This window comes from Pectinophora gossypiella, chromosome 20, assembly GCF_024362695.1.
Source record: "Pectinophora gossypiella chromosome 20, ilPecGoss1.1, whole genome shotgun sequence".
Classification (NCBI taxonomy): domain Eukaryota; kingdom Metazoa; phylum Arthropoda; class Insecta; order Lepidoptera; family Gelechiidae; genus Pectinophora; species Pectinophora gossypiella.
In genome coordinates, this window is record NC_065423.1 from 4,339,274 (window position 1) to 4,366,503 (window position 27,230).

At 39.0% G+C, this 27,230-nt stretch overlaps 2 protein-coding genes across 2 annotated transcripts; one reads left to right on the plus strand and one right to left on the minus strand.

The window, feature by feature from the left end:
* Positions 1-259: 259 nt before the first annotated feature.
* On the minus strand, positions 260-26,149 carry LOC126376386 (uncharacterized). Its single transcript, XM_050023712.1, has 22 exons — positions 25,967-26,149; positions 25,598-25,888; positions 25,126-25,194; positions 24,718-24,822; positions 23,964-24,131; positions 23,603-23,685; positions 18,526-18,663; positions 18,196-18,305; positions 14,680-14,903; positions 14,053-14,208; positions 13,271-13,426; positions 12,457-12,714; positions 11,144-11,419; positions 9,176-9,365; positions 8,315-8,492; positions 7,415-7,608; positions 5,934-6,349; positions 4,865-5,068; positions 4,010-4,087; positions 3,068-3,136; positions 2,374-2,457; positions 260-1,744 (listed from the first exon to the last, which is right to left on the minus strand). Exons 1-22 carry the CDS (start codon positions 26,090-26,092, stop codon positions 1,640-1,642), a joined length of 3,678 nt encoding a protein of 1,225 aa, XP_049879669.1. The 5' UTR covers positions 26,093-26,149; the 3' UTR covers positions 260-1,639.
* Positions 15,885-22,169, plus strand: LOC126375937 (Golgi SNAP receptor complex member 1). The gene is made up of 6 exons (XM_050023040.1): positions 15,885-16,049; positions 17,104-17,279; positions 17,788-17,877; positions 18,520-18,671; positions 19,135-19,251; positions 19,634-22,169. Exons 1-6 carry the CDS (start codon positions 16,019-16,021, stop codon positions 19,752-19,754), a joined length of 687 nt encoding a protein of 228 aa, XP_049878997.1. The 5' UTR covers positions 15,885-16,018; the 3' UTR covers positions 19,755-22,169.
* Positions 26,150-27,230: the final 1,081 nt, after the last annotated feature.

Below are 27,230 nucleotides of genomic sequence, written 5' to 3' on the forward strand. Positions count from 1 at the left end.
GAAGCCTCCTGGGGTTTTCACAGGCTTCGCGGAGCGACCCCATTCCTTTGAGGATTTTTACCCGTTGTGCTGACACTCCCGTGCATTCCACGATTACATGGGGGGCAGTTTCTTCTGCGTCCAGACAGCCTCTGCAAAGTGGGCTGTCCGTTATCCCTAAGTTAAATAGGTGCTTGATGAGTGGGCATTGACCCGTTATACTGCCTACTACTATTCGGAGGTCATTGCGGTTTAAGCGAAGCAGTCGGCGAGTGATGCTCTTGGATATCATAGGCATGATATCCTTCGACTGTCTGCATGTGGGCAGCTGTGCCCATCTGTCGTTGTGTAGTTGCTGGGTATGGTCCCGTACCCACGAGCTAACTGACTGAAAGGTCATATTTGTATCATAAATAACTTGTTTCCAGGATTTATGTCCGGTAAATGGGAATACGCTCGCCACATAGAACTTAAACTAGCTGGCGAGGAGTGGGTAAACCTATAAACCTCTGCCTACCCTTTCAGTGAGGTTGCTTGTTGTATCTGTGCAGGTTTCCATCAGAACGGGTAGAAGCGAAGACTTGTGGAGTCGAACAATTACAGCGTCCGAGAGATAAAACGGCGATTGATCGACCCTGCAGACACTACACATTCAGTTTTTGTACATGTACAGTCATGAGCAATATAATGTACCCACTTTAGGACTCTGTCGTACTAACATATTTGACATTTAGTGAGACTTACAGTTCAATTAGTCAAAAAAGTTAATGTGACATGGTACCAAAGTGTATACGGGTTGTTCTTCTTTTTTATCGACAATGATCTGTCCTTCGTTCTGCTTCTGATAAGTTATGTTTTAGAATTTTATTTCATGTTTTGATTGTCCAAAAATATAGTTATCTTATTATACTCAAAATACAAGCAAAATACTAATCGGTTCCTCAATTAGTTATTAACGTAGCTTGATCGTTTTTCACAAAATTATGTGACAGAGTGGTAAATTGAAATGCTGTCTCCGATGAAAAGGGCCACTCTGTCACAATATTTTTTGGAATGCGCCTGCAAAGAAAAGTATGTTACCAAGATAAAGAGAACCACTAAATAGTCCTCTACAGACATATCTTTATATGATGTTTTAAAATATTTATTGCCGTTATAATTTTAAAGATGTTAAATCCGATAAATCGAGAAAATGTCTCTTTATTGTCGATAAAAAAGAAGAACGACCCATACATGTTAATGCTTGTGACCGTACATACTTGCGTGCGAGCAAAACGGGTAATCTGCGTTCCATACGCTACGGTCTGAAGTAGATACGAGCCTGCCCTCAAGATCATGCTCAAGTCCCTGTTTTTATATAAGAACTGTCACATTGACATGATCTTGAGAGCAGTCTCGAAGTTGAGATTAGTTTATTAATACCACCCTTAGACAGAATACTGCGGGGCGGAAGGTAAAAGGGAACCCACTGTCCTATTTTTCCCTAAAACGTAGCATGGAGAATGCTACACCGACAAGAGCGTGGCTCTTAAATTAGTGATGAATCAAACTCTCATCAGAGGGGATTGACTCTTCTATACGTCGTGCGTATCATTGCTTATTCTGTCGCTGTGTCTATCTGGCTACTCTTGAGGTGGTGTGCGGTGTGTCTGGCCACCGTCTAAGGGTGATGTATGGTGTAGACGGGGTGCGGCGCGGAGGTCTGCGGCTGCAGGATGATGCGATGCGCCACGCCACCCAGCTCCGTCACGGTCGCGGGCTGCAGCTGTAACGAAAAGATTATGTTGTATCAGTATTTTATTGTCAAACTGCAGCCACAAATAAGTGCATCCATTGAATTGGGTTGGGCCTAGGTCAAAGATAAATTATGAAATTCAGATTACTATCTAAAACTGACAAAAAAGGTATTCTTTTTTTCTAAAGGAAAAAAATTGTCACGTTTTTCTATGACGTCCCAGGTTGCTTTTTCATACAAATTCCATAGTAACTTCGTGTTTTGACGTTTAGTAAAAAGTAATTGATTTGTCTAGTTGGAAAGTACCCTCATCTGTCCGTGATAAAGATATAATATAGTTTCGTGGTAACGTTATCCATACTGTAGCTGACGACTGTAGAGGTATTTTTCCTTCGTGTGCATTAGTTATTGCACAAGTTTTCATACGTCTTGCTGTTGGGAACTAAGTCCGCCGTTTGCGCAGCACAAAGCGCAACTGTAATGCCCAAAACTCACCAAAATTTCCATATGACCAAAGCAAACTGCATTATATCCCCACTACTTTGATATTTATTATAACATAATACCCCTCCTTTGCACTTCGCCGTCCGCGGAGGTCCGTATTGCTCTATGTTCGCCGTAGTTGAGGAAAAATCATGAGAATTTATTGCAAAAGTTACCTGTAGAATGTTAGGCAGCATGGTCTGACAAGTGGACGTGGCCACGTGTAGCTGTTGTTGCTGCACTTGTTGAACACCCACCGCCTGGATATAAAAAAGAAATTCTATAATATACCTTGATTTTAATTTCGAACCAATTCATCAAAAAAATATTGGTATTTGACATTTGTGTGAATTGCGCATTATCATCTCCCTAGTATCATCCGGTTTTTCACAGGGTCCGCTTACCTAACCTGAAGATTTAACAGGTCAGGTTTAACGAATTTTGTCTATGAATAATAAATTAGCCGGACATAGCTCTCAGCCGGTACAATTTTAAGACAACAGGCTTGAGGGTGCCCAGAGAATTTAAACACAACGAAGCAATTAATTTAAAAAAGCAATATTGCAATTTAACATTTGCGCACATAAAAGTAAGTGCGCAATGCATGTACGAGTATGTTATTATTATTATTATTTATTTTATTTTCAGACATTTGTTCATAGTTTGTTAGTAACAATTGTCTTACTCTCTAATGTTAGTAACTAAAAATAATGCACAAATCAGTCCTGTCAGTCAGTCTGTCAGACGGTATGGAGCTTCATCCACCTGCGCAGCAGTGGAGAGTCCCACCTGTCTCTGTTATGTTTGGCTTTTTTAACTCTCCAGTACTCTTTTACGGAGATGGCAATGAAGACAAATATAAATACTTACGTGTATCTGTATGGGCTGGTGTTGAGGGTGTATCTGAATAGTTTGAACTTGCAGTTGCTGTGGCTGCTGCTGGAAAGAAAGTGTACAAGGTAGTTAGGGGTATGGCGCATACTCCACTGCGGGTTGGTGGAGGTGTTTCTTACAACTAGTAACAGAGACATATAACGTTCTTCTGAAGCAGGAAATTAACTACTTCCTACAATTAGGTGATTCGGCAATGACCTTACCAAACAAAGGACACTCTTACAAAGTCATCATAATTCATAATCATTTTATTCGCAATGAAAATGGTATCGGTAAAATTTACCTGTAGTATCATCCCGTTTTTCACAGGGTCCGCTTACCGAACCTGATGATTTTGAATGCATTTCTTGGGTATGTAGGTTTCCTCACAATGACACTTTTACAAAGTGATTTCGGCAATATCCCCATCGGGCATCGAACCCGAACTTCCAGATCGTGAGCCCAACGGTCAACCCGGGAAGGTGTTCTTCATCAAACATCAACGTATAAGTTATTGGTGACAAGAATAATGACATCAACGTATAAGTTATTGGTGACAAGAATAATGGGCACAGGGGAGGCCCTCAATCAACCGGAGGGGGTATGGAGCATACTCCACCACGCTGCTCCGATGCGGGTTGGTGGAGGTGCTTTTACGGCTAATAGCCGGGACCAAAGGCTTAACGTGCCCTCCGAAGCACGGAATCATCTTACTTTTTCGGACAATCAGGTGATTCAAGCCTGAAAAGTCCTTACCGAACAAAGGACAGTCTCAAAGTGATTTCGACAATGTCCCGTTCGGGAATCGAACCCGGACCTCCAGATCTTGAGCCTAACGCTCTAACCACTAGACCACGGAGGCTGTCAGTTTAGAGAGATACAGGGCGATTATTTTATACAGGTACGATAATAATAATATGGCAAGTATAAAGAACTTACCGTGTTAACCTGCTGTTGCGTTTGTTGCAGTTGAAGCGACTGCACTGACGATATCACCGGATAAGTATGTTGACCGCCCTGCATAAATAATAAAAAATGTATGTGTCTAACCGGTGGTTGTATTGTATTGGTTAATACTACTGAAGCAAAAAAGACCACCGTGGTACAGCGGTTGAGCGTTGGACTCGTAATCCTCGTGGTCCCTGGTTCGAATTCCAATGGAGTCAAATCACAAAAAAACATAAACATTTACTTGGCACCGAGTTCAGAATTATAAAATTAATTAACTAATTGAAAATACGTACTTATTACTTTGTGCGAAGTTTTATTTATTGCTTTTTAGTTTTGCGTTTGAAGTCGGGGTTTTTTTGTTAAAAAGTTTTTTTTTTATGTTTGTTCGGGCATAACTTCGTCGTGTATGAACCGATTTTGATAATTCTTTTTTTGTTCGATAGGAGATATACCTAAGGAAGTCAGGGTCTGATGATGGCAGACCAAAGAAATGGAGGGGAATTTTCAAAAGTCGTAGGGGCGACTAGTGCGTTTGTAAGGTCAACATACATACATAAACTCACGCCTATTTCTCACCGGGGTAAGCAGAGACTATAGAATTCCATATTTGCTTCGATCCTGACACACTTCTCTTGCTTCCTCCACACATCAATCGCTTCATACACGCACGCCGGTTCAGAGTAGATCGTATTAAACCTTTTCTAAGGACATCTCCAATTTGGTCATCGTAAGTCCTTCTCGGTCTTCCTCTGCCAGCCCTACCATCAACTTTTGCTCTTTTTTTCTTTTGCTTTTGTAAGGTCAAATTGTTCATTATTAGGTAACGATCTAGTAGTGGCATACCTGCACGAGGCCCTGCTGCACGTGTTGGTGTATGGGCACGGCGAGCTGCTGCACGCTGCCCACCTGCAGCACGGCCTGCTGCTGCAGCTGCGCCGCCACCTGCTGCTGCTGCAGTTGCTGCACCTGCACGTGTTGTTGTTGTTGCTGCTGTTGCTGTTGTTGTTGTTGCTGCTGCTGCTGCTGCTGTTGTTGTTGTTGTTGGACCTATTAGTTTGGGTTTTTAATTTATTATTTATTTGTACACCATAAAACTGTCAAAAGAAGCATACATAAAACAGTGCAGGTAAGGTTTGTTGAGATTTTGTGATTATTTAGAAAGAGCCTGCAACACCACTTTCGTGTCAGTAACTAGTAGTATTGTCAGACACTTATTCGGGCAGATTGTAATTTTATTGTGTTTTTAAAAAACTTGGTTGGTTTGCCAAGAATGTCTTTTTTAAAACTCATCAGTGAAGTAAGAAAACATTAATTGAAAAGGTGTTGCATCGCAAAATAAACTAAGTAACCACGCTTCAGTGAGTGTTAATATTATAAAAAATCTCCAATAAGTTTATCTTTGATAATTACGTTGAATAAATTAATTATATAAACAGCCTATATACATCTCTTTGCTGGGTAAAGGCTTCCCCTCAATCAACCGGAGTGGTATGGAGGTATGGAGCATTCTCCACCACGCTGGGGGTTAGTGGAGGTGTCACAAAGTGATTTCGACAATATCCCCATCGAGAATCGAACCCGGACCTCCAGATCGTGAGCCTAACGCTCTAGCCAGAGCGTTAATCTAGACCACGGAAGCTATTTTACATTTAGAGTAAAATGTTCTATGTTGTTGTGTGTGTTGTATGTGTGTTGTGTTGTTAATGTGTTGTTGTTGTGTTTTGTGTTGTTGTGTTGTTTATGTGTGTGTGTGTGTGTGTGTGTGTGTGTGTGTGTGTGTGTGTGTGTGTGTGCGTGTGTATTTTAATGTTGTAAATGTATATGTGTGTCGTAGATTTTACCTGAATAAACTTTTTCTTTTCTAAGTAAAAAAGTATCAATAATAATATCAGCGAAAACAATGTTCAATTACCTGTACATGGGTCATCATATGTTTCTTCAAACTATGCAAGTACATATACGTTTTCACGCACAATCCACATTTGTACCTCTTCTGGGTTGGAGTACTCGGGGTATCCTGGATTTGGACCTCCTGTTGTACCGGAGGCACCTGACTCTGAGGAATCTGAACTTGGACTTGGGGTATCTGGTTCTGTGGTTGACCAGTGATGGTTATTGTCGCCTGAACTGGTGTCATTTGGCCTTGGCTGTCATCTTCGGCTATGGAATTAGGTGGCGACGGTTGGCTCTCCTGGGAGCATTCATTGCTCTTATTACCCTCTATCATTGGGGCCTCAGTACTGTTATCAGAGTTGGACGATGATTCAGATTCTGCTTTGACTTCGTGCGTTTTCAAATGTTTCTTATATGCGCTCGATTCGATGTAACCTGCGATAAATTATTGAGTAGGTAAGTGCTTACTACTTACGTACTTGGGTAGGAAAGTAGCATGGAGTATGCTACACCGACAAGAACGTGGCTTTGTTATCTTTTTTTTTTACTTTTGATGGGTTTTCTCCTGGACTTGCCCGAAGGCATTGACGAGGCCTAAAATGGAGCTCGCCCAGGTGCCTGTTCACTCTGGCCTTGAAAGTACCCTGTTAAATTAGTGATGATGAAGTACCTATTTAACCACCTACCACCTACAAGCTTATGCATTTTCGGAGGTATGTGACCTAACCTGTATTGGGCTAGTTTTCCCTTCACGGGTTGGAAGGTCAAACAGGCAGTCGTTTCTGTAAAAACCCGGACCTGTCAAATCTTCAGGTTAGTTATCGGACCCTGTGGAAAACTGGATAATGCTAGGGAGATGATGAAGTACCTATTTAAACCGCTATACGTATAGCCTTTGTGCACGTTCCTCACTTCCGTGAGGTAGAAGCACACACTCGCCACATCATTCATACAAAACACCTCGTTTTACACAGAGTGTAAAAGTGTGTGTGACGTCTGACGCCCATACGACGAAGACTAAAGTAAGACCGAGGGGGGTGAGGTAAACCTAGCTCACGCTGGTGGGGAGAGGGGAGTTGCCGTTCTCTACGTAGTATTATTTCTTATTCTATGGTATAGGTATAATTTTATAGCGTTTTTATTGACCGAAGGGTGTCTGTAGAGTATTGAGATGTGTACAACTGCATCACCCAATTTTCCGAAAGTAAGATAATCCGTGCTTCGGAAGGCACGTTAAGCCTTTGGTCCCGGTTACTACTAACTGATGTAAGTATGTAGTCGTTACATGAGCTCAGTTATAACTTATAACCCTGACACCACGATTGATGGGTTTGGTAATCCACCTCACAATCCACGCGTTAGAAGAAGTAGTTTGATATTTGCCTCTTTAAATCTTATTTCGTTTTGAACAGACATGTTTCCTTATTCTGGAAATTGTTCTGCTTGTTCCTGGATCCCTAGTGCCTTATAGGGACATATACAATAGATAGAAGAACTGACTTTTCCCGCAGACATTGCAGTGGAACTTCCTCTCGCCGGTGTGGTGGCGGCGGTGCACGGCGAGGTACGACGCGGAGCTGAACCGCTGGTCACACAGCTCGCACGCGAACAGCTTCTCGCCTGTATGCTTGCTCGAGTGTACCCTCAGCTCTGAGCGAGATGTACAGCCCTTGAAGCAGAGTGGGCACACGAATCTGCAACGAAACGGGGGAGTCATATCACGGACATGAGATAACATAGCATCACGAATGTATCCTCCAAGGGGTAGGCAGAGGTATGTGTAGTACAATGTACCTTTTTTTTTCTCGAGGGGAAATGCCTACCGCATACCCTCCCACCGCGGGGGCAGCGAGAGGGTTATGTCGGGCTCACACCGACTAAAACCCCCCCCGGTGTCCGTATCACCGCCGTTATGCCAAGCTACGGGGATGCTTTCGCATTCTTCCGCGGCTTGGCGGAAGGTAACCTACACCAACTCCTCGCTAGCTATTTAGCATTAACCGGGCACAAATTCTGGAAACTACGTCATATCATGCCAAACATGAATTTATCTACACATTAAAATAAAATAAAAATATAGATAATGTCATCAGAGATAGAGTCCTTTTTATATCAAAACTAAATCTTGTCTACTTAAAAAGTTTTTTCAGGGCTGTCAAATTCAAAAAATTCAAAAATAATTATTCTTCAAAATTACTAGTTACTAGCGCTGTTTGAACGTCAAAAATTAAATTACATATTATGTAACTAGCTGTAAAACTATTACCACATCGGAAGCTGTATCGCTGAGGGAAAGACGTGGCCAGAAAACCTCCCAGCACAGGGCCCTAATTTTACCACATTACAAATAAAAAATAAACCAGGAATGAACGTGGGTTTAAGTATTTGACTTGCACTCACTTCTTGTTGCCAGTATGCGTGACGAGGTGGTTGTTCCGTGCGGAGGAGGTGGTGAACCTGGCGGGGCACATCTTGCACGAGTAGGGCTTCTCGCCGGTGTGCGTGCGCCGGTGGTAGATCAGCGCCGACTGCTGCGCGAACTTGCGCTCGCAGAACGTGCACTCGAATGGACGCTCACCTACGAATACCAAATAGTTTTTATAAAAGGTAATTTTAAAATATATACTGTAAAGCTCTCGGCTTATTATGGGAGCAAGCTACAGAGGTTGCAAAAGATCGCGAGGAGTGGAAATCTGTTATTCGAGCCCTACATCCCAACAGGGGATAAAAGGATTAGAAGGAGAAGAAGAAGATAGCTCACGACTATATCTCATTCGGGTAGATGTACTCGTACATCCATCGTAAGATGAACAAAATACCCACGCCTTACCGAGCTTTTAAAAGGCAATTTATACATACATAACATAAACTGCCTATATACGTCCCACTGCTGGGCACAGGCCTCCCCTCAATCTATCTTTATACAATACAATACAAATACACTTTGTTGCACCAAAATAAAAAGAAATAATTACAAAAAGACTCTTAACTAACACTCTCTCTCTCTCTCTCTCTCTCTCTTATTTATTTGATTTATTTTTTGGCTACCCATAGATGATCTTAAACCTCTAACTCTATAGGTTTGTATCGCGGACTTCAACCAATAGCCGTACACCGTTTATCTACGAAGACAACATTCGCGTCGTCTATTGTATATCCATCGTAAGTACTGAATGTCGAGCACGCCGGCGGGGTCGGTATCGGAGTTCTGAAGTGTTTGTCGCGAGCTGATTGGCCGCTTCTATGGCTAGAAAATCTTACCAGTATGAACTCTCATGTGCGCGTTAAGCTTGGACACTTCATAAAAGCCCTTGCAGCATATAGTGCACACATGGTTGCGTATGCCGCGGTGTTTCTTCATATGTTGGCAGAGCGTCGAGTGCCTACGGAAGGATTTGTTGCACTCCGTACATTTCAGCGGTTTTTCGCCCGTATGCAGTCTGAAGTGGACCTGGGGAGATAATGCCTTGGTTAGCGTTGAATAAATAGATAATTTACTCTTTCACATAGACTGGCAGGTTCTGACAAAGTACCAGGGTCCTAGCTAGTCTAATGCATCGTGCTGAGTTAAGCCCTTTTCGCTGGCACACGACATCAATTGTGTGCGCTCACGAAGACTACACTTCAGTAGGTTACCTACCCCTTACCAAAGTTCTTATATATTCAGATACTTCGCTTATAAAATGAACAAGATTTTAAAAAGATGATTGAATAGAATCTTTTTGTTTATAAAACTGGTTAAGGTTTGAACTGTGACATAAATATTATGTTATTATCGCATTAACTGCCAAAATGCCAGTCAAAATCAATTTGACACCTCGATTTTTGTACACATTTTAATGAACTCATAAAAACTAATTCCAAATGGGATTCGATTACTACGGAATATTGGGCGTGAAGCGGTCTTGCTGCCAGCTGGAGATAAAACGAGCTTACCGCCGCCTCGCGTTGAAGTATAACCCTGAACGACACGACAATGACGAGAACATGAAACGAATCTTCGCTTTGATCGGAGAAGCTTATGAAGTCTTAGTGGATCATAAAAGAAGGGCTGTGTACGACCAGTACGGCGAAGAAGGGTTAAAGAGAGGCGTACCAGGACCTAATGAATACATCCAGCCGTATGCCTACCACGGCGAGCCATTGAGAACCTTCCATGAATTCTTCGGAACAAGCAACCCTTACGCCGATCTGTTGGACTACTACGAGAATCCTCCTCCTATGTTCGACTCTCCTCTAGGCAAAGGGTACAAGGAAAAAGACGCAACAATAGTCAGACCTTTGGCTTTGTCTTTGGAAGAAGTCTACAAAGGCGGTCTGAAGAAGATGAAGATTCAACGACTGGTCTTTACTGATGAAACGTGTTCGGAATTGAAGTTGCGAGAGAAAGTTCTGTCGATACCTATAAAACCTGGGATTTACCCCAATACGGAAGTCAGGTTTAAAGAGGAGGGCGACCAAGGTCCTACTAGGATTCCAGCTGATGTGATCTTCATAACAGAAGACCGTCCTCATGATACTTATGTACGATCAGGACTGAGCGATTTATTGACTGTACGCACAGTGACATTGCAAGAAGCTCTTTGCGGCTTGATGATTACGCTGACAACTTTAGACGACCGAATTTTGAGAATCAAAATCAACGACGTCATAACTCCTACATATGAGAAGGTTATAGAGGACGAAGGGCTGCCCGTCCCTGCGTGTCCACATAAGGCGAAAGGTAATCTGATAATACGGTTCCAAATAGAGTTCCCAGAATATCTCTCGAAGAGAAGCAAGAAATCGTTCGAGGAGGCTTTCAAGGTGAAGGAGGACGAAGAAGAAAAGTTTGAAAAGCTGAAATGCGGCGAACTGTCCGAAGCATCTATTTTTAAATAGTTATTTATTTCTATTACTCAAGGCTTTTAACTTTAATACAGGTACCTAATTCTGAGCGGCATCACATATATATTTTTCATTCGTACTTAATTCGTATTTCTACAGAACAAAAGCAAGTTTCAATTACAAATCTTATCGCACTTATGAGGCTCGAATACTCGAATAAAACTGGGGAAACAACTTGTCATCAGAAAGAGACAAAATAACTCGTGTTTTGTAACAACCACTTTGAGACCCTGTACATACGTCGAATGGGGAAGTACCTTATCGACTTGTACAACACGAGTTATTACAAAGTGTTCGTATTTCAAATCTATACCTACAAACCTCTTATAACAAAGTCCTTACCTTCAAATCCGTCGGGTTATAGAAGCTCTTGCCGCACATAGAGCAAATATACGGTCGTTCCCCTCTGTGTCGCGCCATATGCGACCTTAAGGCGTAACCACTGAAGAACCTCTTCTCACAGACAGTGCACTGATGGGTCTTTTGCTCGAAGTGTGTCTGTCTATGGCGGTAGAGCAATGTCTTTGTTGGGAACGTTCGTTGGCAAACTGAACAAGTTGGTTGTTTTGGAGGGCGTTGTTCGTGAGTACGCATGTGCATTTTTAGCATTCCTGGACCCTGAAAATAACAATACATAAGCACTAGTGTGTGAGTGTGGTGAGGTGGAGGATGTGGATCACATCTTCCTGAATTGACCTAAATACGATAATGCTCAACTTTTTCAGGGACTTACACATTTACACATTCCTTTTCCTACTTCTATCCAGATCCTTTTATCTTCAAATAATCCTTCAGTCTATCGTTTATTAAGTATGTTTATTAATACTAATGATATTATAATTTAACTTCTTCTTTTTATTATTATTTTATTATTATTCCTCTCCTGATCCTCACCTTTTCCAAAATCCGTTCCCTATCCGGTATATTTTATTATTGAAAAGTTTCCTCGTTTTAACGACTGCACAGTAACAATATGAAAAGATAATTAATTATTATTGAAGACTAACTCACGATTTATCACTCAAGATTTGTCATTGGCGCATCGCTAGCCGCGGAAGCCAGAAAAAAAAAAAGCACTAGTGAGCTACTTCTATATCCCAATTGGGGTAGTCAGAGGTACATCCATCGTAAGATGAACTACCCACACCTTACTGAGCTTTTTGATAGACCAACGTGATAGGTTATCGCCGATATCGCCATTTATAATGGTCGAGCCAACTGTGTTACGGTTCGAACCGGCGCTCCCCGTTTGAGAAACAGACCTGGAAATGTTTGGTCAAAAATATTGTATGGGATGTTAACCCGCAGTGGAGCAGCGTGGTGGAGTATGCTCCATATACCCGCTCCGGTTGATTGAGGGGAGGTCTGTTCCCAGCAGTGGGACGTATATAGGCTGTTTATTTATTATGTTATGGAATGTTAAACTATTTAAACTATTTGTTGGTAATAAGAGCTGTCCGGAAAACTTGGCAACTTTTTAAGTTTTTATAGATTGTGCTAATCAAAAATGTTTATAAAACACTTGAAGGAAGACAAAGCTACTGTCGGTAGTTTATTACATAATAATCAAATGTTTTAGTGTTTTCCGTAATTTTTAAATATACAAAATTTAAGAACAAACGCTAAGCGGCACTGTTCTATGAAAAACTCCTTACCTTAAAAGTGCGTTCACAAATATGGCACATGGGTGGCTTCTTACAATTGGCTTTGATCCAGTTGGTATGGGACCTCATGTGCTGTTTCAGCCACCGCGCATGTTTAAACTCCTTATGACAGAGGTTGCAGACGTGTCTACCTGGGGCCACGGTGGATGTGGCCTGGAAGACCACTAGTTGGAGGTAATTCTCTTCATCAGAGTTCAATGCTTCCTCATCCTTTGATGTGGTTGCTGTTTGCATTGAACTGCTGTCCACCTGAATAATACAAGGGGATTTTATCAAATCAAATCAAATCAAATCAATTTATTTGCGAGAACACATAGATACAATAAAGGTGGTAAAATAATTTAAATAACAATGTTGTGATGTGTTCGGCCTGCATGCAGGCGTACAAATATACATAAGAAAATAAAAAATAAAGAAATGGTACATTGAAAGAAAATAAAAATTCTTATTCTTTTGGTCAAATACCTTGAATGGTTTTTGGTTCTGAACCTCCTCGACGTACTCAATAACAACCAAACGTCTCAAAACATCTGAAGCAGTAGCGCCGCGAAATTGAAAACGAATGAAAACTTTCACAAAGCCATCAATATCCTAACGTGCCTTCCGAAGCACGGAATCATCTGAAAACTGCCTCTGCTTTATCATCAAAACTGTATACTTCATCTATTGCACATTTCAAAGAACCAGGTGATGCAACCTGCATGTTTAGCTCTCAAAAAATCTTAAGGAATCGAATGTAGGCCCATCAGGCCGTGACCCATATTCTCTGACAGACTCCGGTGCGGGTAAGTGGAGGGATACTTACGCTAGAAACGCTATTGACTGGGAATTCGCTCTTTGCTGGCAAGTCTGACACTGTCTGCTCCTGACCGAAGAACCCTTCCAGCACGGGGTTGTTGTTCAAAGGTAGCTCAATGAACTGAGAGTATGCCGGCTCTATGCAGTTTATTAGCACTTTATCCTTAAACATAATAGATAGATCGATGAAAACATTAAATTTGGTCTACAGACACAGGCATACAAAAAAAGTAAAGAGATTAGATACCGGCACGCAATCAACAGAGGCGCAACTTTGTATTTCAAAATTCAAATTCTTTTATTCAGTAGGTAACATAGTTGACATAGTTACACTTTGAATCGTGATTTTTTTTTACATAACGAACGTCTCTTTCGCCTAAAACTGCTGTAACTTCTCACAACCTGCATAGCCAGTGAAAAGCAGCTGCAAGAAAAACCTCAGCACAGTGTCCTTAGACATTCCGTTTTTTTTTTTAAATACTGTTATACAATTTAGTAATTTGGCTGCCTAATATCAGTTCCCAGACAGCCTTATAATTTTACTACCTAATTAATTGCTGTTGGCTGAAATTGGACAGAAAGTAGGTACCTACCTAAAGAAAAAAAATATAGGTAGGTAACATTCAAAAACATAGGCATAAAAACAAAAAGTACTTCAACCTCCACATCATCATGTTATTCTATGTCATGGGTTTAAGTTGTTAATCGGTCATTTCACCAATCCGTAGGTACGCACTTACAATGATGAATGTTATGTTTTATTTTATAAAGTCCATTATAGGTACTTGCCTCGCTCTTGACCGCTTCCGCATCCGCTAATAACTTGGCGTGTTCACGCAATGTGACGTCATTCCGTTCTACCAGCTCCTTGAACGCATGACAACGGGATATCTGGTGCACGCATTGCAGGCATAACTGGGCTGGAAGACCGTCACCCACAGCCACCTACAAAATAAAAGCGAAAAGCCTTGTACTTACATGAGTGAATATCAGAGAAATCTATCATTCGATTCATCGCAAAAATATACTAGAAGGTAATTAACGTTAGGAGAAAAAAGTTCTAAGACCTAATAGTGCCTAATAAACTTTTAAAAAACAAATTCCCGCCACTCATGCTAAGGGACATGAAATCAAAACAATTTCCATATCTGTCTCAGTCATTCCCGTATTACTATCGTCCTGTGTCTCATCTACTCCCATAATCATTACATTGTATGGAAAGAGACAGCGAGTGATTTCTCAATCGAATTCGAGAACACGCACGCATCCAAGAAAACTTGAAATTCAATGACTTTTCTAAACAAAGATGACGCGTTGCGACAACTGCTGTCGACGCACTATACCTGCTTTTCAACGAGTGCGATAGAGACAACAATAGCAATCCAAAATAATATTTCATTTAATTCGTCATCTCACCTCCACTTTGGATATCCCCATCAACATAGTAGCCGTAAGCTGCTCAAATAGAGGTCTCATGTCCTTTTTTATTTGCAAACAAGCTCGACATATTTTGTCGAACTTGAAATTCTGCTGTATTCTATTCGTAGCAGCCATTTTGACTGCAGTATCGAACTCTGTTTGTCCTTGTTTGGTAAAGAGAATGTCCGTAAATACTTTAACACGTATTATTTTCACATTTTATCACTTTTCTTAGATACGTCTAAGAAATTCGGCAGTGGATACAAAAAATAAATATTCACAAATTCACTATTTTCACAAACTTTCGAAATTAAAAGACGAAACCAGATTAATCGGTACGTGCAAATGAGGTGGGGGCTGGATCTGTTATGAAACAGAATGTGATAGAAATATTTCACTTTACCGGCTCTATGACGAGTAAGAAAGAGATAGATAACCTACTAGCGTTGTGTTGTGCCATGGTTGCGTCAAAAAATAATAGAAAGGAAAGAATTGGAAGTTCATCCATCCATATCTGCAGAATATTGTTAATTGTTTATAAATCTTATATTTGTGGTATGTCCTTAAAACAATAGAAGGCCCACATAGAAGAAGATTATGAAATTCAGGATTCAATAATGGCGTAAAATCTATTTATTGCATCTTTTGTCTCGTTTAGACAGGTTACATTTACTTTATGTAAGAAAGAGACATCCATATCCATGCATTTCAAACTATTTTTTCCGTGGTTTATTTTTTTTATTTAAAATATAAAAGGTAGTAGTATAATTAAAAATCTTTATTGGACATAGAACTCCGGAGGTCTTGCTCTAAGTGAATCGATATTTCAGTCATCGCATCGAATCGATTTATATTTTTTATTTATGGCAATAAAAAATATAACACTTTACATTCGAATTCGAATACAAAACCAATACAAAACCAAAATCTTTCGTTTGCCTTTCGTATTTTCGTCCGTATTCCCCATAGATATAGGAAAGAGTAGGTAGTATTCCCATTAAATGGAATCGATGGAATCCTAGAATGTTGGTCAAGTTTGATAATGATATCTATTCAATAAGCTGGCGCGGCCATATTATTATTTATTCTGTGCCTATGATTTCTATAAGGACGACGCGGCGCTTTTTGTTATTCATTACAAAGACCTTGATAAACTTTGGTGTATCCAAACGTCGAATTCTCATTCTCTTGCCTTGATTTGACTTCTGTCACTTCTGTCATCTGTCTGAAGACATGTCAGCTGCTTTCGCACTAATTTTATAAACAATTTTCGTTTATTTGTATTTGTACGACATCCTTATTTCAGTTAAAGAAACGGCTTCGAAAACTGTTGAAAATGTCTGTACTGACAAGTTCATCTTGGGAAGGTAAGTTCAGTGCTGTATACCTTTCTTATACGCCGGTTTTGGTTGAGTAAGTAGCGACAAATCTGTGACGTTGCAATTGTAACTGCTTACAAAAGATAATTTAGTCGTAGCGCAGGGTGTGGTAAACAAAACTGGCGATATGAATTATAAATTTATTGCGGGGCATTTTATTCCCATACTACTAAGGAGAAATACCTACCGCTAACAAGATGTCTTTAATCTACTTAAAAGCTTATAAAATCTAGATAACAGTATGTACAAGTGCAGTTACTTTTAAGATTCTTCATAGTGTATTTTGTCACTAAAAGGGAATTAAGTGAAAGATATTTATTTGAAGGATACTGATAACAGGTGTATTTGGATGGAACTTATTATAATTTTGAAAGAAGTAATACTTGATATATATGTTTGTTCCTTTATACAAATGTTCAAATAACATACAAATGTATTACTGTTATTACAAATGTTATTCACAGTGCATCCATTGGGGTGACCACACCTTTTCGTAGCTAGCTAGCTGGTTTCATAACTTTTATACCAATTTAAGTACTTATAATTGACAAATTGCATTAAGAGATAGGTATTGTTACAACATGATGTGGTCTGTACACTACAAGTGAGTTGTCTGTCTGGAAATTAGGTACCCTAATTTAAACAAAAAGCAAAAAAATACACAAAAAAAACACTGCCCAATTAAATCTTATCCATAAAGAGTCACTAATGTTGTTCCTACTTACCTACTAATAATTTTTATTCATTATTATAATTATTATCCTAAACATACATTTTCTACTACTGCATAGATTTTGCTATAATGTAGGATTACTATTAAGGTAGGTATTTAGTATTCATTCAAAAATAAAAATTAACAACCATTCTTGTAAATAATTACATTGCAAAATGCTATGAAAAATGTCATATCATAATGCCACAGTACAAATACAACTTACAAATAATGATGATGATATTGAAGATTAGGATGATTAAGACAACAAATTATAAACCAGGCAAGCAGACTCCAGTAAATTATATCTATGTTGCAAAAACTTTTCAGACCTAAGAAAAACTGCACGCTTACTGGAAAATGACATAGATGTAAAGTTGGTTGCATTCAGCAAGCTAGGAGTGAGCACTGGTGCGTCAAGTCTCAGCTCAGAGAGTGTCCCGCTCATCAACAGCGATGACATGTTTGACACCATGTCCATGGAATTGCAGCAGTTATTAAATAAGGTATTTTCTTATTCTCACGTATAGTGAATCACCTTAAGAGTCTAAATGCGGAAAACTTAGCCATTTTTGAGCCACCACTAGCTAGGTATTGTTTTGTCATTTTGTATTTTTGTTAAAAACTTAAGTTTTTTACGTTTATCAAAAGTGGCATTAAAAACTCTAGGCATGTCATGGGAGCAAGCTACAGAAACTGCAAAAGTTCACAAGGAGTGGAAATCTGTTATTGGAGCCCTACATCCCAACAGGGGATAAAAGAATTAGAAGAAGAGGAGATCAAAAGTGACTGCAAATTGTCTTTTCATACTTGCCCTTGCTTATTGATTACTTGTGATTCCGCCCACCCCATTAGGGATTATGGGCGTGAGTTTATGTTTGTATGTGTGTTAATTTTATTACTTTTAGTGCAGTCGATTTTTCAAATAGGACACTACATTGGTAGAATTGTCTAGGATACATTTTTATTGTTTTAATATAACTGAATATAAAATTATATTAATTTGTCACTTAGCTTTCGCAAATCAATGACAAAATGTCGGAGCTGGCTCCGAGTGGCGCGGCTACAATGCACACTATCAAGAGACACAGAGAAATACTCATGGTAAGCACTACCATGGTGGTAGTATAGATAGATAGATGTAGCCTTTATTATGAATTTATAACTATAAACATCAAAAACATAAAAACTTAATATTTAGCTGAAACTTAATATTTAAAATGTGTTTAAAATATTCGTAGCTACCGCTACCGCGTTTAAAGTAGGGATATGAGACTCCCGATATTTCGATACTGTTGCAAGTGCCATGATCACTGGATGACTGAAAACAATGTATGCTTAAAGATATTATTTGTCTTCCTCCTCCATTTGTCTTTTAACAAAGGCCTCCTCCAGCTCTTTCCACTTATCTCTGTCCCTCGCCAGCCTTCTCCACATGTTTCCTGCTGTCGTCCTCTTTTCCTTGTTCCATATCTGGGGTACCATACAACTCTGTTACGTCTTTTGTCCATTTCTCTATTTTTTCTACCGCACTACCATTTACTTATATTTAAATAATACAACCATTTGGTTTGAACCAAACAAAACCCAATGAGGTTAAGCAAACTACGCCCCTATGAAACTATACCCTTATGGGGTAAAACGGGGGTTTGAAGTTTGTATGAAAGTCCGCGTACGAAGTCGCGGGCGGCTGCTAGTGTAAGTTTGTAACTTGCTACATGATCCGTTGTGTGTGGTGTCGTGTAGGACTACCAGCAAGAGTTCTCGAAGACTAGTGCGCGTGTGAGCGCGCGGCGAGAGCGCGAGGAGCTGCTGCGGGGGGGCAGCCCGCCGCCCGCCGCCGCCGCCGGCCTCAGCCGCCGCGACCAGTTTTCCAAGGAGGCCAACCACCTGCACAGGTAACACAACAGAACCAGCCTTACTTAGTTAAGTTCACGTCCGCACTTCATATCGTGTGGGTTGTGAGATGGAATACCAACCTCATCAACCCTTGTGTCCGGACAAGACCCCTGACAGAATGCAGGTAAGTGTAGTCGTGTCAGGTCAGGGCTCATTCTAACGACTACTAACATCAGTAAGTAGAACCGGGAGCATAGACTTAACGTGCGTTCCGAAGCACGGATCATCTTTCTTTCGGACAATGTGGTGATCAGCTTGTAAACTCCTGTCCAACATAGGGGAATTTTGTGATAAGTCTCCACAGGGATTCAAACCCAGGGCCCAATGCTCAACCACTGGACCACAGAGGCTGTTACCTCCACACTGACATGTGGCTTGCTATGCCCAATTCAGGCCTCATCTATTGACTTATTCAAGATAAATTATCTGCAGTGCCTTAATATGTGCTTTTAAACATTTCAGTTCCCATATACTGGTGGATGAGCAGATCAACATAGCGATGGAGGCGCGGGACCACCTCACCTCGCAGCGGCAGACCTTCAAACGCATGCAGACGCGTTTCAACGACATTACTAATAGGTAAAACATTCACTATATATATCGTGATATATATATATATATATAAAAAGCTGCCACAGAAACGCTGTTTGAATCATCTGATAAAGATGTAAAGGCCTGTGATATATAAAAAGTTTAAATAACGTCCTAAAACACCAAAAAATTAACACCAGATATGGTATCCAGCTGGCTACCACAACGTCTCGAACGTGGGCCCTATATATCGTGATACCGCACATGAAATCCAATTCTATAACATAACAGCTCAAAAATATAGAGTTGTGATGTTTACAGAGAATTATCACACCATTTATACTATGTACCTATAAAACCTTAACTCTTTCGTATCGTATCGGGCGTCGAGCTAGATTTAAATCTAACTAAAGTTTATTTTATTTTACAGGTTTCCAATGCTAAACAGTCTAATATACAGGATAAACGCGCGCAAACGACGTGATTCTCTAATCATCGGTCTCGTGGTAGCAGTATGTACGTTCCTACTCCTCTTGTACGCATTCCATTGACTGCTTTGACTTTGTGAAGGTATGAACGTGTGATATCTGCGCGGCGATGGCACGCGTTTGATAGAGATATAGTTAGGCTGAAACATTTATGTAAATAGGCTAGAATACCGGGTCAAAGATAAATTATAAAATGTTTTGACTTTTCGAAAAAGATATCATTGACTAGGTTGCCCTCGTGCCTATTGCGGTGGCCGATTTGAGTTTTTGAACACACTCTAATATTGTTAGACAGAGCCGATTAGACAAAGTTCATCAGACATAGCGAAAATACTATTTTATCAGTTAAGTCACCTTCACAAATGAGAAAGCAATTTTCTTTTCTCTCGTACATTATATTTATTAAATTTATTTACGTTACCTAACTCGATTAGAGCTTGTATAGGTCGCACTTCTGTGCACATGTCTCCCACATCAATTGGAGGCATTAGGAGAATAAAAGAGCAGCGAGCTTAGCAACGTAAGCACGCGACTCTTTCTCGCCGCGACAGAGATCATCTGTCGCTTTCTGTGCAGTACTGTGAGAGAGTGACTGGTGACGTATGTCGAGGCGAGAAAGAGTCGCGCGCTTACAGTGCTAAGCCCCGAGAATATTATGTTTTTGTATATTTATTGTGATGAGCTATAAGATATACTGTTATGGTGTTACCCTTTTATTGTCTATGACTAGGGAATACAATGGCCCCGATTCCTGGAGACACCGTCTAATTTTATTTTAAGTTATATCTGTCATTTTCATATCCGTCGAAAAGGAAAGGGACGGATGATTCACAGCTCTTAATTTTAGGAAGAATGAGTAAATGAACGTGTCGGATTATTGACTGATGTAAAATTTTTAGACGGTTGGTTTAGATTTGTGCTTAAAATTGACGTGTGTTCCATAAATTTTATGCTTGTCGATTACCCGTCCCTTTCCTTTTCGGCGGATAAGAAAATGACAGATATAACTTAAAATAAAATTAGATGGTATTTACAGGAATTAGCACCAATATATCGTCTAATCAGCGCCACTTACAAACAGAATACACCTTTGTAATCGGAACGAAACACTTAAAAGTCGTAACGCCGACAGTCCTTTTAAAATCCAAACTCCATTGTTTTACTATTGTGTCTAGAAACCTCATCTTTACGAGGTTAATTTTACAGATGTTTTGTTCATACTTATAAGGAAACTAATTATTTAGCAGTGGATAGATAGATAGATAAATATAGCAGGTGCGTCACGCAAAGGTTCGTTTCTTACGCGTTCCGATTACAGTAGTATCATCCGTATCTAAAAACAAAAACCTCTCAATGCAAAATATAGCATTTAAAGTTGGAGCCAACTATAAGTTTCACCTCTTCAGCATGAAAAGATTTTTCGCGCGTAAAAACAATGAGGAAAAGCGAGTTTTTTTTTTTACTTGGATTCCATGGAGAAGGCAATGGAACATAGCCATACAGCCTGATATGCATTTAAACTCAGCGCTTTGTATGTGATTTTATTGAAATTTAACGTAATATTTCAAATAAATGCTAGTGAAAATTAAATTAACTCAACTGTATTATGTTTGGTATTCATAAAATACCCATCTAATCCCTGTAAAAATATCATCCCTTTCCTTTCGTCTATAAAACTTTTCTCGCTGGTAGAGGTGAAAAGTTGTATGTTTAACACGAGGGCATTTTTTTTTATATTTAGTGTCTTTAAATCAACTCCTGTTCTCAGTAGTCTGTTTTAGTATCACTCGCTACCAGTGATGTGCCGTTCTCGGGAATATTCCTATTTCGTGAATACTCCCGGCAATAAAAAGGCGCAAACAGTATGTAAAAGAGCATTATTACCTGAGTGCAAGAAAGAACAGTTTGAAAAAGAAAAGCAGCTAGTGTCCTTACTATTAAAGCGTTTTGACAACGGGAATATTCCTACTTTGGGAACATTCCCTGGGACGGCACATTACTGCTTATTAATCGTTATTAAATTGTAAACTACGTCGCCAGTCCGTGTTTGAGCGTCAGCACTTCCAGAGAAGCACATCTTTGCCCTCATGTTGAACAAATAACTATTATTACTATTATAAAAATAACTATTAAATAGTTTATTGTTATACTATTTCTCATAGCACTATTCATATTTCTCAAACTAAATATTTGATTTATTTAGAATTTGGAATGTTACTTTAATTTCCTTACATGAAAACTCTCAAACAAATTGTTTATTTTATTTTGTCTGAAGTGTTAAGATTTTTTAAAATCATATGCCGATGCGTATTTCAGAGATATATTATTTTACAATTAATTTTACAACTCACCATAAACAAGTAGTTCTATAATTCTCAATCATATAAAAAGGAAGATATCACATAATAAAATAGGCCTAATATGTAGAAAAATGTAAATATTATATTTAATCATCCAAATAAAACTAATTATATTTTATTTGATCTTTTATTTCAAACAAAGTTGACTTGTTCATGCTTAATTTAATAGATTAAAACTGATCACAGATAACTAAGTTATATTATTAAGAAAGACAGGTATTGCCTATGCCCGAAACATAAAATATGCAATTAAAAATACACAGGTTTCCTTATAACAATATTCACATTGTGATAGAATCAGGATCTATCCAAACAATTACTCATGACAGGTAAAGTAACATAATTATATATACCTAAACAGCAACAGTGGTGCTAATTCCTGCAGACGCCATCTAATTTTAAGTTGTACCTGTTATTTTGTTATCCGTTGAAAAAGAAAGGGACGGGTAATCGACCGGAATAAAATTTATTGAATACACGTCAATTTTAAGCAGAAATCTAAAATAACCGTCTAAATATTTTACATCGGCCAATATACAATATACCCGACGTAGTTAAGTAGCCAGCACGTCAAACAGATTGCATACCAACGAGATGCCTATTTTATTCGCCCAGGTTATTCATTCGTTTTAAAATTTGACAATAATCCGTCCCTTTCCTTTTCGGCGGATATGATTGTAACGGGTATAACTTAAAATAAAATTAGGAGGTGTCTACAGGAATCGGGGCCGGTGTTTTTACAAGTATATTTCAGGTACACATTTGGTATAACTTATCGTCAAGAAAAATAAAACATATGAATGGAAAACGTTTGCATTAGAATCATATAAGTTTAAAAGATCACACGTTAGAGCAAAGAGGATATAACCAAGAATATAATTCAGATATAACCACTAATAGAGCTTTGTCATATTAGCGATGACGCGGGGAGAAATCGCCAGTGTGAAAGCGCTCTAAGACGGTTCGCCTTTGATATGAGCTAGGCTTCAATAAAACCACTCATGTGAATTGCACAATCATGAACAAAAATAAATAAATATTTATTACATACTGTGAAGTTCGGTACAGCATAGCAGGACGGAAGGGGCAAGTCACAGGGACTGTACCCTGGTACCCTGGAACCTGACAGAGGGCAGCAGTAACTGTTAGTACTATTCAGAGGCGAAGGGCTCCTGTCCTAGTACGGCTTTGAAATAGACTACTCTGGGCGTCGTCGCACTCGCCTCAGATAGAGTACTGCGGGGCGGAAGGCAAGAGGGAAACCACTGCTGTATTTTTCTCCAAAAAAGTAGCATGGAGAATGCTACACCGACAAGAGACGATCACCTGACTGTCCGAAAGTAAGATGATCCGTGCTTCGGAAGGCACATTAAGCCGTTGGTCCCGGCTACTATTTTTACCGATGTAAGTAAGTAGTCGTTACATGAGCCATGTCAGGGGCCTTTGGCGGCTCAATAACAACCTTGACACCAGAGTTGATTGGGTTGGTAATCCACCTCACAACCCACACGATAGAAGAAGAATCAAATGTTTCAACAGAACTACTATTACGCGTGTGGTAACACAAAACTATAATGTACTGTTTCCTTGTGCACTTTGAGGGTACCATGTTGAGTGAAGCTTTTCTCACATATCTGGAAAAGGAAAAACAAACATTGAAGAAATTAACCAATTAACAGTGACTATTAAGTATAGAAATTTAAATAAAAAGTTAACAAGTTGGTTCTTTTAAATAACTAACAACAATCATGCTTTAATGCAATTTGCTTTTCATAGCAAGACCGTTTTGCTGAATACTGAAACTTGCAGCCGCACAGCGTCGACGTGACGTCAGCGAGTTTACGCAGGTGGCGTTGCGCCGACGTTGCGCCGCTGCAACGCTAGTGTGGCGGGGAGAGGCTACAACACTCACGTCACAGACATATGGTCGTACTCCAGTATGTGTACGAAGATGTTTCTCCAGATCTCCTTTAGTTGCAAACATCTTTCCGCACCCGTCGCAGGGGCAGGGCATCTTTTTATTGTGCAACCTTACGTGTAAGTACAGCTTCTTCCAAGTTTCAAAGGATTTTGAACATTTCTGTGAACAACAGAAAGTAGTATGACTATAAGTTGCCAGTGACTGTATTCAAAATTAATTATTATACCAAACCAGTTATGTTTTATTTTTCACTTGTCATGCGATCATAAGCAGGTGTTAAATATGTATTAATGCAGGAATGTGGATGTTTATAATCCTGTACTTCCTTCGAATAGTCTTTCTTTTGCTATCTAGTCTCGCTCGGTATTTGGCGACTATTCATATATGTTTTTTTTTTGTTATTATATCTTGCGATCAGTCTCATTGGCAATAAGCAAATGAATTGGGCTTATATGGCATGGAGGATGCTATTCCCAGCGATGTCAGTCTTCTGAAGTAGTCATGTCTCATTTCTTTTTTAGACGACATATTCTGGATTCGTGTTTCTGGATTAATTAGTTGCACCACAAGCTGATTTGGGTGCATTTGAAATCTTTTTTGTACTGGGTTCCACAATTGCTTATTTCTTCTTTGACCATAGGTGCATTTAGAATTTCGTTCACTTCTGTTGTTTTGATGGACCATTATGATAAAATATGAACCATAAAATATGAACAGAACTTGAATAACAGAGAACTTCACTCACCTCACATTCGTATTGTACACTTTCAAAATCAAGATTATGCTCAAGTTTAATTTTTTTCTTTACATTTTCATAATCTCCCTTTGAATGTACCTTGATGACTGAATTCTGAAAGTTTATAATATTCACTCTTAGTTATAAATATCACAGATTTCAGTCTGAAAATAAAGCCAAATTACCTAACAGGCTTTTACCACAACCTTTTGTCAATCCTGAAGGTTATGGTGAAAGCTGTGAGAAATTCACAATATAATAATTTAGAGATGATTAACCATGCAATTTGTCAAAAATAAAAAAATCATAACCAGTGATCAGAATAGGTGGAAAGACTTTTAAACATTGATCATAATAGGTATAAAAGATTATCCATTATAATAATATACTTTGAAGTCGAAATAAATTAATATTTACATTGAGTTTGGCAGATGACGGTTCAAATAAATCCTTCCTTACTTTAATCTCTTTTGTTCGTTTCTCATCCTGAAAATAAAAAAATTTAATCATGTACACATTGCTGATAATGACAGCCCCCACACTAGGGAAAACCCTGTATCATGGAGGTCCTAATAAAAAAAAACCTGCTGGTAAGGTAGGAATACACATGCCAGTGAAACAAGAGTAGTAGCTTGCATGCCAGCTACAGGCATGTTATACACTGCGGATACATTTACAAACAGTATGTCTGACAATCAAATGCAGAGCAATCTACTTGCATGCCCTTGGACACAGGTAAGTGTTTTCGTAGCTAGTAAACTTCTAAAAGGTTTGACCATAAAAGTGAAGCATCTTAAGATCAAAGTAAATAGAAATCCATAGTAATCACTGCTTATCACAGTGGGAAATAGGTTACGTTTATTTATGTACAATTGTAGAGTAAACTCACAGTTTTATCTGTATTTAGCGACAGCATGTCATTACTTTTCTCTTCTTTCACTTTTATCTTCTTTGTCTTGTAGTTTTCCTCTTCACTATTGATTATCACTTGTGGTTCTAAGTATGTTCTCTCGACTAAAGAAATGTTAGTAATATTATCAGGCTCTTCGTCGTCGTTGCCAAAAAGGGATCTCAGATGGTCATCGTTTTTTGTTGCAAGTAATCTTAGCTCTTTTGCATTTACAACAATTTCCAAACATTTTAAACAAATTTTCTGTGGTAAGTTGTCCAAAGGACTCACCTGCAATGTTATAAAGAATATTACAATTAAATTAAAATCACAATATAAATAATTAGCACTAAAAGTATTATTGTTTACTTTTACTCCAGCAAAAGTAAGTATATTTTCTGATAAGTCTGCTACGTTGAATATATCTTTCACACCATTTTTATCAAGGCATAACCTGCATTTTTCATAAAATAGAATCCCCTTATGCGATTCCATTGTACTTATTATAAATAACTAAAACTTAAATAAAATTAAAAACACGCTGATGCAAAATTGTTTTCTTTTGTTTTGGTTTTCCCCGAAGGTAAGGCAAAGGGAACTATGCCCATACTGCCATATCTTATGTATTTTTTTTCTTGATGATGATGAAAGGTGATGACAATGAATGATAAAACCTAAGCCCCCACCCTCGGAGTAGACTCCTATTCCGAATCCCAAACGAATTAACTCAAAAGTCCGCATAAACTTTCGAGTTATGAAGCGGCTTGTTGACACGAAGCGAAAATAGACACTTTGTTTATTGAATACTAGTATTCCGATATAACACTGTCGCGAATGTTTTCTAATTAACTTACTGCGATCATTAACCACAAAACACCACTTCGTATTAATTATTTAGATTATTAAATGAAGAAAGCAACAGTCCCGTTCCCGCCAAAAAGTCATGTATTTTCCAAAATTGTTTTCCTTCTTGACAGAACTTTTCTATACAAAAAGACCAAATACTTGGTTCTTGAAAAAGACCTATTTGGGGTCCTTGTTTCTGTATGTCTTGTGTATGTCTACGGCTGCCCGCCCACGTCAGATAATCGGCGACCGACTTTTTGTAGGAGAAAAATAAAACGTACTGCTCGCAAATAGTGCCACAGAGTACTTTTATATAATAGTGCAACGCCCACGTCCTTCAAAAAGTCTGACGAGGGCGGGCGCCCTCAAGGTAAAACTTAAAGTAGGTACCTATTAGGTCCTTGTGGGTCCTTGAACAAACCACTTGGGGATTTTTCCAAATTTTTCGAAGTCCGTGTTGCTCTATGGAATTTTTGCATACGTATGACTAAAAACATAGATCATATTTTAGATACCTACTTGGTCCTTGTATTTTAGCCATACTTCAAATGTTATCGAAATATTTATTTATTTTAATATAATTATATACTCTCTGCTGCTAATTCCTGCAGACGCCATCTAATTATCAGAATTAACCTGTCATTTTCTTATCCGCTGAAAAAGAAAGGAACGGGTGACGGGTAATCGAGGAGTCAATCCAATGTACTGTATTTCTAGGTAAAAACAAAAATATTCGAAATTCTTTGTAATTAGGTATAGTGGGTAGAAAATGAGGGACTTTCCAGGC

What these genes read in the sequence shown, in the direction of transcription:
- LOC126376386 (XM_050023712.1), bottom strand. Translation starts at nt 26,092, where the DNA reads ATGGAATCGCATAAGGGGATTCTATTTTATGAAAAATGCAGGTTATGC. An exon ending in ACGCATACTGGCAACAAGAA is followed by an intron (nt 7,609 to 8,314) that starts GTGAGTGCAAGT and finishes GTTTCGTTGCAG; the next exon opens with ATTCGTGTGCCCACTCTGCT. An exon ending in CTGCAATGTCTGCGGGAAAA is followed by an intron (nt 6,350 to 7,414) that starts GTCAGTTCTTCT and finishes AATTTATCGCAG; the next exon opens with GTTACATCGAATCGAGCGCA.
- LOC126375937 (XM_050023040.1), top strand. Translation starts at nt 16,019, where the DNA reads ATGTCTGTACTGACAAGTTCATCTTGGGAAG. An exon ending in GAGGCCAACCACCTGCACAG is followed by an intron (nt 18,672 to 19,134) that starts GTAACACAACAG and finishes TAAACATTTCAG; the next exon opens with TTCCCATATACTGGTGGATG. An exon ending in TTCAACGACATTACTAATAG is followed by an intron (nt 19,252 to 19,633) that starts GTAAAACATTCA and finishes TTTATTTTACAG; the next exon opens with GTTTCCAATGCTAAACAGTC.